This window comes from Apteryx rowi, unplaced genomic scaffold, assembly GCF_003343035.1.
Source record: "Apteryx rowi isolate R43461 unplaced genomic scaffold, aptRow1 scaffold_290, whole genome shotgun sequence".
NCBI lineage: Eukaryota > Metazoa > Chordata > Aves > Apterygiformes > Apterygidae > Apteryx > Apteryx rowi.
The window spans coordinates 165,479-178,286 of record NW_020449308.1 but is presented as its reverse complement, the minus strand read 5'-3'; the positions used below and the strand labels follow the sequence as shown (position 1 = coordinate 178,286).

General features: G+C 37.7%; 1 protein-coding gene across 8 annotated transcripts in view; it reads left to right on the top strand.

The window, feature by feature from the left end:
* STS (steroid sulfatase) overlaps positions 1-12,808 on the top strand; it is a 131,052-nt gene that overhangs the window by 37,607 nt on the left and 80,637 nt on the right. For all 8 annotated transcript variants that reach the window (XM_026069310.1, XM_026069309.1, XM_026069311.1 and 5 more), the window contains one exon: positions 7,624-7,760. In XM_026069310.1, the coding sequence (XP_025925095.1) occupies positions 7,624-7,760 (137 nt within the window). The remainder of the gene's footprint in view (positions 1-7,623; positions 7,761-12,808) is intronic.

Here is a 12,808-nt window from a genome sequence, read left to right as displayed (position 1 = left end):
TGTCATTACTGAATGAAAACTTATAACAAAGAATTTGAGAAAATTTCACTAGACTACTCATGAAGACCTTTAGCTAGAAAAACTGCTCATCTAAAATACTGATCTTTTACTGCAAATTTTATATTGTTTCAGTCATTATAAATATTTGACATAGCCATCTGTACTCATGATACCAAAACAAAATGTTTCTTGGAGCAAATTTCTATAAGCAAGTCCTCCCAACAATCAACATTCTCACAAATATTTACAGATAAACTCGTGCATCTTTATTTCCCCTTAGCAATGCTGATAGGCAAAGATGCTTTCTAATCTACGTTCTAATTATTTTAACAGTAAAATATTTTATTTACTACAAACATATACAAACACACACACACACACACCCCTTTGGAAATTGCTGGGCAGAGGTTATTTGCTTAGTGACCAAGCACTTGGTGGTTTGTAAAAGATTCTTCAAAGAGCACATTAACTATATGCTGGCAGATTCTCCCATGATTTACAAGCATATAATGTGCCTACAGTGGTTAATAATGTTCTGGATATATCTGAATGTTTCATTGATTTCAGTGTAATGGCAATAAATTGATAGCCCCAAAACAGGTGAGCTGAAGACTGGGAATGGGTGCTGGAAAACTGGTAAATTTCTTAACTTTACTAATACTCATCATGTGCACAATATTATTGTGTAGCTTAGTGTTTAGAGCTGGCAAAACAGCATATGATCTAACTCAGCATAGCCCTGTTGACTCAACTAGAGGTAAGTGGAGTTAGATCAGCTGGGCACTTACCCCCAATTCTCAGTGTAGTTTCCAGGCAAAAATTATGTTAAATTGAAGCAAAGGTTAATGGCACATATTGGTAATTTGCAATAAACTACATTACAGGAATGCTGCAATTATATTAAGAATTATAACCCACACAATTCAGAGTCAATGCTAAATTAAAAAATATCCAAGCATATTAAGGTATTGAGAAACAAGTAGGCCATCCAAGCAATCTTAACTGTGCCCTGTAGTGAATTCACATGCAAAGTATATGGCTATAAAACTTGCTCCTGGGGAAAAGAGTAAATAGGTTAATATACACTGAACTGACCTGTCCCATATAATAGTATGAACAACAAAATCAATACTTGTTTTCACACACTGGTTCTGACATTAAACAGTTCATACCTGTCAATTCCAGTCCACCAGTTGACCATTGCTTTTAATTTACTGACCTCAGGCATTTGTAGGGGAATGGCAGTATACAGGCAATCAGGCTGCAGCAGCAGACATCCAGCCCTCTTAAGCAAATAGCCACCATGTTTTTGGAAGCCACAGCTGCTTGATCCAAAGTATTTGTGTGATTCCACTTCTTTCATGGAGCAGGCTCACTCCGCCCTTGTGTCTGGCCACATGTTCAACTCAACACTGAATTTCTCACAGAGGTTTCTTTTGTTTGAATAATGTGGCAAGTAGCAAGCTCAGTACTGTACAGCAGTGATCTATGTGCACAAGTATACCGGTTCAAAGAATCCTGAATTCAGACGGTCATTCCCCTTAACCAGATGTTAATACTTTCTGTCATCCAACTAAAAATCATCAGTTTTCATGCCTATTGTAATTGATTAATTATCTTTACAATAAATATATGGTAAATCTCTGATCTTCAACAGCTCTGGTACATCCTATATATGCTATATTTCCTGATTTGGATGCCCCTACCGTATAACACGTCTTTTATAGACCTTTGTAAGTCGATAGACTTCCTGTGTATTAGTTCTTTGTTTAGTTACTTCTCAGTCATATTGCTAGCTGTATGACTTCATAGCATTGGATCTGATATTTTTCAAGCCTTTTTAGAATTTCTTCATAGCAGATAGCTGTTATACTTACTATTCTTGGTCTACTTTTGGGAAGGTGATACTGTATTTGTTCTTCCTTCTTCTACTATGTGTGTGTGTTACTATTTTAATTTGCTTATAGGCAGACTGAAAGACAGGAAATATAATATTTAATGCTCAGAAACTACACTGGAGAGGAATAGGTACAATTACAAGTGTCAGATCCAATGTGTGAAAACAAGTACTAATTTAGTTGCTCACACTCATTGTATGTGGACAGGTCAGCTCAGTGTATGTTAATTCTAATTACTTTTTCCCGAGAGCAAGTCTGTACACATATTGTAAACCTTTCAGAATACTCTGTAGACATTACAGTATATTTGAAAGTCAAATGGAGGCTAATTATTTTATGTTAAGTTCAATGTGGTTACCACTTATGTCTCTTCAGCATATCCTTTAGTAAATGACCTGCTGCACAAGCAATTCAATTTTTGAAAATGCCAAAGAGCTATTTTTAACTTCTTAGAAATTAGCAAGAGGAAAGCACCATTCTGTACTACAGAATACCTCCCTAACAAACACAGACAACTGACCACCATTAATAATTATAATTAGAAAAAAAAAAAAAAAGCCTAATGAAATCTGACTTCTGGGAAACAGTATTTGCATATAAACATATACTTACAATTGAAAGTTATGGTGAAAGTGATACTTGAACAAATTTCTTGCAGATTTACTGATAAATAGTGATAGATTATCTATCCATAATGCTCAAAAGTTTGTGATGATAGTTAATAAATTTGTGATTTTTTTATCTATTCCATTTCAGTCTTTGAAACAGTGATACAAAATATATCCATTTTTATTTTCTTCTACTGTAACAGACCTGTGGTTTAGAGTTTCGCTGTATATCAGTAGGTGTTAAGATCAGGTAGCTGGAATGTTGCAGAGGTCTCATTTGGAACCAAAGAATTAATAGGAGCTAGAGCTCTGAAATCAGTTTATAGCAAAATACAGATTATAGAGAAGAGTTCATGTATCTTTGTATACATACAATGTATATGTGCAGATATATTTTAAAAAGTTAGTAACTTCTAAGCCATAACAACTTTACTGGATCTTCATCCCTTTTTCTCAGACCTGTGCTTGTTAGTTTTAAATAGAAGACCTAGCAGGAAGAAGCTGTGGTTTTTATGTGCATTAGGGCCATCTGAGAATGAATAAAACTAATTTAAGAGTGATTAAGGATGTAACTAAGTCTGTAATTTGGTAAGAGGCAGACTACATTGTGAATGGAACACTTTTTAAAAGCAGTAGATCTGCATACTGAATTTCAAGTGTATGTGTGGGAGAGGGATTTAGTAATGAATATTAATTGTAGTAGGTGAAAAACTTAATTTTTAGCATGCTTACAAGAATGTACTTTTTGAAGGGGAGAAACAAGGTTATATACAAAGGGCATAAAAACATATGAATTGTGTACCTCAGGCGTTTAAAGGATCAAATAGGCAAGAAAATATAGATAACAAAGATGTCTTGGCAATTTGCATGTAAGAATCATTTCACATATACCGAGGTAATGGAGGCAAATCCCCCATTGAGTATCTTCTATGAACAGTCAGATTTTCCATATATTTATGGTTTTTTTCCCTTTCTCAGTCCTCTTTCTACATCTTTTCTGTTTTTGATAGTTATTCCCAAGTGGTCAAGAGGCCTTTTTTGGATGAGAATTTTGAAAATATGAAAAGATGCTTGTTTTAAGGTGTGTCTTTTAAAAGAATAAGACACAAGTATGCATTCATGGATAGTAACAATGCTGTTAGCTCTATTGGCAAACAGAACAAAGTAAAATCCAAACTGAAGGACAAAGTCCTTCTTCAATAAAACTGACCTTTTTCTTCTGCAGGAACAAAGTCTGATGAAGAGCATTCAACCAGTCTAGTCACAAAGAGCGCTCTCAAATTGGTGATCTAATCTGGAAATAGAGAAAGGAGACAATAAGCATATCCACTGGGTGGATATTAGACTTGAATAAGAAGAATGTTTTTAGCAAAAGTTTAGTAGAAGTTACATGAAAGGAAAAGTTAGGCTTGCATCCACCTGTATTGACACACTTGCATGTTTATGCTGGAAATGTCTCATCAGATTATATACTTTGATGTTTTTGTTTTCTTCCATTATCAGCATTTTAACTGTGTCTCTGGTATACTGTGATTATGTGAAAATGACACATTCTCATTCAATAAGTCTTATCAAGTCTTATTTACACACCCTTGTAAGAAAAATATGTTTTACTCCTATATCTATTTCAGATAGTTCTTTTCAGACTACACTGTTGTGGGTAAATTAGCTAGACTGTATAAGACTTTGGGGATTATAGAAATTTTTTTTAACAAAATTTAACACAGCTCGGTGTTCTCCTAACTCATAATCAGCTGTTATGAATCAGGGTGTCTTCACTGGTACAGGGGTGTAGTTGTCTAATGGGTAGAAAATGTACTTGTGTATGTACTTTGTGACAGAACTTGAAAATAATTTCATATCTAGCAATAAAATGTGAATTTAGAGCTTATTGTGGAAAAGTAACATGGAGCCCTGTAATGTCATGTTTGCAACTAATTTCCAGTATGGAATCATTCTTGAAGTGTCAGTTTGATTTGAGAACCACAGGCCTATAAAATCTGAGCCTCATTTGTTGCTCTGCTGCGGAAGCCTTAGATTGTCATTAATGCACAGAAATGCAACCAAAAAAATACAGGCAGTTTCAATGCGGCAAGTATTTAGAAGAAAATGCTGGAAAAAGCTATGGATTTCTATGTGAAAGGGACCTTATATTAGTTGTAACTTACTCTTTCATCCACTTTAAAGCTATGTTTCACAGCTCAAGCCTAAACTAAATCCTTGCATATTGTAGAGTCCTCACAGTAAATAAAAAGAACCGAGTACTATGCAATGTAGAGGCATCACCAACAATGCAAAGAACAAGAGGTACATTTAGAAGTTATCAAGGGCCGTTAAGTATACATTAAAGAATGTCTTATGTTAGATGTGTGTAATCACTCTGACTGTGTGATTCATGTTAGGAAAAAAATTCTGTGCTACATTTGAGCAAGTGAATCTCAGATCTTCTGAAAATGAAGTTCCAATTTTTTGAGCTGTGCAAAAGATGGTGGCAATAAATTTTCAAAGGAGCTGTTTACTGAAGTGCTTCAGTTAATAAAAGGAGCGTTAAGCTGTTATTGTTAGATTTCTCTCCCACCTACTAGCTGATATTGTCATTACATTTTCAAGGTCACAGTAAAAGTAGTCAGTTATGATTCTTCTCAAAGAGTTTTGGCAGGAGATAAATAGCTGCTTCAGATCTTTTTATAGGATATTAATAGGTGAGACACTTCTCCACCTGGCAGCGAACTGTCAATCAGAACCTGTCAGTTTGAGTTCCAAAGAAGAGAATGATTTAGTGCCCTTCCATATCAATCATTGATTAGATGGCTCTTCATGAAAGTTAAATCTTTGTGTCGGTTCCATTAAAAAAAAAAAGCTGAATTATTATCTCTTGAAAATAACATTTATAATGGATACTTTTGCCACTCACATTTAGCAATACTTGTATACGTTTAGAAGTATGCAGTATCTCTGTGGCATTAGAAAAAGACAGTTTGCATGAAAAAATATATTGTGCCTGCATTATTGTAGGTGTTTACTAAATTTTTGTGGTGGTTTACCCCAGAACTTGTACATTACTGTCAATTCAATTAACTGCTTTTGTGGGAGAAGTCAAAGATAATCTCATACTGGAAAGATATAAAGCCATAAAAAATGCAGGTTGGAAAAAAAAATCAGCTACCTTGCAGAAATGTTATTTAATGAAGGGTCAGTGTTATATCAATACCCATATTAAATATTAAACTTATGAAATGATTGTGTCTTTTTGACTTGAAATGCTGACATGTTTTCAGTTTATTTGACTCAGAAGTCTACTGTATTATTTGTTGCTACAGTAATGAAAGGTTCTCTACATATATGACTTAACTTGTATTCTATCAACTTGCAACAAATACAACCTCGCAATAAGTGAATCTTTTATGAAAAAGTTTTACTTTTCTTTATTTTTTAGAAACTGTAGTTTATGATATTAATGTTTACCAGTATTAAGATAATACAGTATATATGCAGAAATCCATGAAGAAAAATTCAAATAATTTTGTTTTAATTTTTCACATGAAAAGTGTTCTATTTGTTCTGTGAGTATTAGAGCAATTTTCTAAAACAGAAACATTTTATGAAGAAAAAGTCTCAGTCAGAAACTGAGACACTTATCAAGTGAGTAATCTGGATAAAATTCTCCTATTTTGTGTTTAAGCATGGCTGCCTATGCCAGTAAAATGGAAAGCTTTAACTATGCAACTTCCACAACAGCACACCCAACTAAGGAGACAGGAAAAAAAAAAGATCATAAATACACTAGATTAGACCGACTTATCTTGAGAATAAAATATTGATATCATATGAATCCCTTTTATTCAAAGACTTTTAGTTTTCAGGTTTTTGATTGCTGAAGGTTAGGTTTTTTTGTTTGTTTTTTTTCCATTCTAAAGGAACAGTTTGTTTGTGCATATCTTGTGGTGTTCCCTGCCTTTAGAAGATGGATGAATCAACTGTATGAGGAAATATGGATGGGACATGAATTGCAGGTATTACCCACCACAAAGATGGTGAGGGACAATATGGTAAATAAAACCAAAAATACTCTGTAATTACCTGTGTGTTTTAAGGTGAGACCCGGATAGGTTTTCTGAGTAGTGCTTTTCTGATTCAACTGAAATTTACAATTTGTGTAATGTTCTACAAATGCTGTTACAGTGTGTAGCAGTAAATTTGGCTAGCACTCAACACTTGTAAGTGAAGTTCTATAAATAATGCATAAGAAAAAGTTCTCATCTGAGCTTTGCTTTCACAGCCTACTGGAACTGATCATAAATACCCTGTTGACAGATCACATGAACAACAAAATTTACAGAGAATCTATTTATTGCATTCTGATTTTCTTTTTTCTCAGTTCAGGAAGCAGACTGAAGACAATAGAGCATGTTCATTACTGTGAGAGGAAAAAAAATCTCTATGTTAGCATGTATTTTGAGATTATTGTTTGTGCTTTGATACAGCATATTTATATGTGTTATGTACTGATCACTTGTGTACAAATACAGCATTGAATGATAAGATTTTGTCATGAACCTTATTCCAGAGTAAAGACAGAGAAAAAGTGCTAGTGTACTGGGTTTGACTTTCTCAATGATATTATGGAATATTTGGTCCTGGTCCTCATAAAAGTCTAATTAGTTGATAAGTTTCCATATAATGACCTTGCAAGGAAGATAGTTATGTTTCACATTATATGGAGTTCTGAAGATATATGTTCTTAAACAATTGTTTCTGGGCTTTTTATGTGTTATTGTAAAATGAAGGAAGAGATGCTGCTAGGTTCCTGGCTTTAACCAACTCTTTCAGTATATATAGCAAACAGTACTTAGTTGCATTTCTATGTTTATTTTTGCTTTCAATTCAGTAAGCACTTAAGAATGGCATTTTTACTGTGTGTGTTTAGTTTACCCTGTAATCAGTTACTTTATCCTACCTTGTATTCCTTTTCCTCTTTTTAGGGGGGCTCTGCTGTAGAAAGATTTCTTTGTAGAAATTTTGTTATAAAATACGCTAAGTATTTATTTTGCTTTTTTTTTNTTTTTTTTTTTTTTTTTTTTTTTTTGTATGTGTGTGTGTGTGTTTGTTTTTTCCAGGAACACAGATGCACCATTTCTTCTTATCCTGTCTTATCTTCATGTCCATACTGCTCTATATGCATCAAAAAATTTCATAGGAAAAAGCAAGCATGGCTTATATGGGGATGCAGTGGAGGAAATGGACTGGAGTGTAGGTATGTTGCATGTGCTTCTGATATTGATGGAGAATATTCATGGTAGACTCTCACTCATGTCCACTAAATGTAGTCTTCTTCAATCTGGATGTTTACAGTGTATCTGAGCTACTTGCCCTTTATACTTAGGGGAGAGAAATGCATGATTAGAGACATGATTAATCTGACCTCTTGTAGTATCTACTTTAGTATCAAATTAATTGTGTCTGAGAAATGCCTACCCTTTTTTGACTATAAAGCTAGCTTGTGTGGACTTAGCAGAGATGTAGACATCTTAACTGTGGACATTTAAAGTAAAGAAAGTTGAATCCAACCCCATGAGCTTCTGGGTGTCAGCTGGTCTTGAAGATACTGTAATTCTGCAGGTTATCTTCATTAATGGGTATACTAACTTTAAAAGTGACCACATAGTACTGATATCAAAATAATTTCAAATAAAGTGACTGCAGTCAAAATAATTTGCTGATTATTTTAGTGAATTCTCTGTATCAGTAAAATCAGTCAGGTGAGGTCCACTTCTGTCCATGAAAAACAGTCAAATAATTTGCCCTGCAGAGCCTTTCATTCTCTCTCAGGCTTGAGGACAGCCAGTCCTTAGAACTTCGAACAGGCTTCCTTTATCTCTAGACATATTGGAATGGCTCTCTGATTCCAGAAGTATCACCTCTGAAAACAATTCAAAGTTCATTTTTGAAATAATCTTAATAGAGTATAGCAGTATTAAGAGCTAAAGAGAAACTTGCTTCCTGCTTCCCACATACCCCAAGCAAATTCTGTTTTCAGTACATCCCACTACAAAATGGCTTTCTTCAAGAAAACAGTTCTTGTTTATTAGATTAATATAAACAGATACACAACTTCGATGCATACATATTTTTAAACTATGCAAGCATATACAGTTAAAATTATGTATATTTATTTTCATATTTTGCATCAAGAGATTCTAGCTACAGAAGCTGGGGGAAGAATGGACAGCACAATACATTTAGTGGTTTGTAATGTATTTAGTGCAGTATTTGCAAAAATTAACAAATGTTGAAAAACTTTGTGGAAAGCTCTGAGACGCTTAAGAGGAAGATCTGTCAGTGTGGGAGATAACTGGATTAAACAGAAAAACTTCCATATATCAGATTTCCTAAAGAGAGAGTGGCTTTCATTCAAGCTGTGTTACACCCTGAATCTTTATCACTCCTGTCAGTGGCCATCAGCATGTAGTCGATCAAGGGCTTGCATTAGGTTCATGTATGCATGCATTCTGTCACTTCCATTTGCATCCACTATGTAGTAAGCTACTGAGCATTAGCTGGTCTTTACTGTCTGATTTTTTTTCCCCACTGTTCCACAGTAGTAAGCTTATCCCAACCTAATTGATTATATGCTGCTGTCATTAGGTTTTGCTGCCTCCTTCAGGAGAGGTTTTAAACAACAGGTGGAGGTTTAGTTAATGATGCAGGAGTGGTAACTTTTGTATTTAAAGCCACTACTTTCTTCGAAAATGACCACAGACTCTTAGGAGATGTGTCGTACATAACAAACTGTAGGCCAGCAACATATTATTAAAAATGTTTGGGATAAATCGGAGATCCAAATCTAGTAATAATAGCATAGGAATTTCAAATTTTGTGTAATGCAGATTAAGTAGATACAGTCTTAAAGAGGAGATGCATGAGTTTCCTCATGTATTGTCCTTTACAATTGTGTACAGGAGCATCAGGGGCAGCAGAGCTGCTTAATCAGGAAAGAAATCCTCATTTGTTAGAAACTAGTGTACAAGCATCGAATTTGCTTCAGCTGAGGGTCTGGTTATTCAGTTTGGCCTATGTCTTGTGAGACTCTTGTGTTGACAAGTATTTGCTCCAGGAGGCAGAAAATATGTTTAGGTCCTCTGTTACTTTCTCCTCTGTTATTAGAATGATGAAAAAGAATTATGGCTGACATTTCCAAAGGAGACTGAGGGAATAATGTGGCTTTTTTTTTTTTTCAGTTGAAGGGAGCACTTCCATTAACCTCCACTGAAAATTCCAGTCTTAATGCATTCAAGTTTGTCAGACAAAGTAATTTATTCACCATACTGCTGATGTCAGTTGCCAACATTTTCTTGGAATACCTCTATCATTTACATTAGGAAAGTCAAATAAAATTGTCTGGAAAAGCTGGAAAAGTAAAACTATATGCTTTCTTCAAAGGAAAGTTTTATCATTTGTTAAACTAAAATGAGTATTTATGCATAGATTTAATGTAATTTGCAAAGACAATATGAACAAAATAGCCCAGATATAACCATAGGCTACAAAATCCTCTAATTAAAGACAACGCAGGCATAGGAAGAAAAAATGAATGTATGGAAAACTACATTATAGCACAACATCAGAAATGTTGGGCAATTGGTAGGAACAGAAACACCAACTTCAACTCAATTCAAAAAGAGACTTAAAGCAGATGATCTGCTGAGTGGGAAATGTGGAAATTCCTTGTGGATGAGTAAAGTAAAAAACAAAGGGAGGAGAGAAAAGTAGAACCAAAGTTATGACTGTCAGGTTCTAGTGATGAAAAAGTTGTATCAAGATTGGAACCATGAATGCAATGAAAAATTGTCTCTAATTTGAGAGATCACTTTGAATCAGAAAGAAGGCTTTAGCTTCCATTTGCAAGACAAAAAGCAATACCCTTTCTAAAAGTAAGACAGAGAAGTCTACTCAGACTGAGAATCTTAAATAAAAGAAAATTCTCCATTTTCATTTATTTATTTTTTTAGAATCAATCACCTATTTGGGCAATAATTCGATTAAAAGGTGATCTCCATGCTAGCAGGAGAACAAACCTAAAGACAGATGAATGAAATACTTCTTTAAGTTTCATGTTTGTGACTTGTTAAACCAATATTGAAGAGTATGATTACAGCCCATGTCAAAAATACTAAATATGAAATCTCTGGATAAGCTTTGCGACTGCAGGAGGCCTTGAATTCTCCTGGGAAAAGCTCCTGGGAAAAGCTCTAGCTAGGAGTGGCTGCTGCTAACGAGCTCTTGGTTGCCCCTGGCCAGAGGGAGTTGGGGCCTTTGATCCCGGTGGCCCTTGATTAGGGCAGGTCAAGCTCCTTCTTAGCCAGTGCTAGGGAGAGGCCTATATAAGAGCCAGGCCTAGAGCACAGCTCACAGAGGCAGCAAACAGAGGCAGCAGTTTGCGCAGAAGGGTGTGCGAAGGGACCTTCGTTTCTGTTCCCTGTGGTGTACGTTTCCTCAAGTATGGTCATTACACGCCACAGAGCGCGTTCCCCAGTGGCTGTTGGAGTTGCTGTGTCAGAGGCTTGGACCCAGACCGACCCTCTGACAGTAGATGCAGGTGGTCTCAGGCTGCAGGGAGTGCTTGGGGCCTCTCTGGGAGGCCTGTGCTGGCAGTCAGCTCTCCTGCAGGAGGTGTGCTGCTGTTGATGAGTTGTGTCATCAGGTAAGGGAGTTACAGGAGGAAGTCAGTAGGCTGCGCAGCATCCGAGAGGATGAGCAAGAGATAGACAGGGTATTCTCGGAGACTGTACAGCTCCAGGAGTCCCAACCCCCCACAGCAGTGGAGTTGCTGGAGGGCTCTGTGCCGTGTGAAACGGTACATAACACTGTAGAAGGCGGCTGGAAACTGGTCACTGCTCATGGGAGGAGAAAGGCTCCTACTCCTCCTGAAGACTTGCAGCTGAAGAACAGGTTTAGTGCCCTCCAGGATGAGGAGGAGCTGGGCATGGCTGCAAGGGAAGTACCTGGGACAACACACCCTGTGCCTTGCTGGAACGCCCGGAAGAAGTGGCAGGTGATTGTCGTGGGGGACTCCCTGCTGCAGGGGACGGAGGCATCTATCTGCTGACCTGACCTCATGTCTAGAGAGGTTTGTGGCCTGCCGGCGGCTTGTGTGAGAGATGTCATGGAAAGACTGCCAAGGCTTGTCCACACTTTGGACTATTACCCACTGCTGCTCTTCCATGTGGGCGCCAATGACACCAAGGGCAAACTGGAGACCATCAAACAGGATTTCAGAGCTCTGGGGATGGTGGTCAAGGATCTGGGAACCCAGGTCATCTTCTCCTCAATCCTGCCAGTGAGGGGGATGGAGGGGAGGAGGAGGAGACAGACTTTCCAAGTTAACGACTGGCTGCGCCGCTGGTGTTGGCAACAGGGTTTTGGTTTCTATGACCATGGGACCCTGTTTGAAGATCGACAACTGCTTGGGAGAGATGGGATCCACCTCACTAAGTGGGGCACGCGTGTCTTTGCCAGCAGGCTGGCCAGCCTGGTAAGGAGGGCTTTAAACTAGGAAAGACGGGGGAAGGGGAGAGTTATAGTGACAGGGTAGCTGGCAAAAGACAGCTCAAGTCGGGATGCCTCCAGCAGGTGAACGAACCCAGGGAAGTGCGCATGGGATGTGGCTATGGAGGATCCTCTTGTATCCCTCCTGGGAAACCTGCATGCTYRATCACCTCTCTGAAATGCCTGTACACCAATGCACGCAGCWTGGGGAACAAACAGGAAGAACTAGAGATCTGTGTGCGGTCGCAGGGCCATGATCTCACTGCCATTACAGAGACACGGTGGGATAGCTTGCATGACTGGAGTGCTGTCATGGATGGCTACGTGCTTTTTAGGAAAGACAGGCCAGGAAAGCGAGGTGGTGGAGTTGCTCTTTATGTGAGAGAGCAATTGGATGTATTGAGCTGTGCCTAGGGGTGGATGAAGAGTGAGTCGAGAGCTTATGGGTAAGAATTAAAGGGCAGGCTAGCATGGGTGACACTGTTGTGGGTGTTTACTACAGGCCATCTGATCAGGAAGAGGAAGTTGATGAGGCCTTCTACAGACAGCTGGAAGTAGCCTCACGATCCCAGGCCCTGGTTCTCATGGGGGACTTCAACCACCCYGATATCTGCTGGAAAGACAACACAGCAAGGCACAAACAGTCCTGGAGGTTCCTGCAGAGCATTGGTGACAACTTCTTGACACAGGTGGTGGAGGAGCCAACAAGGAGAGGTGTGCTGCTGGACCTCGTACTAACAAACAAAGAAGGACTGG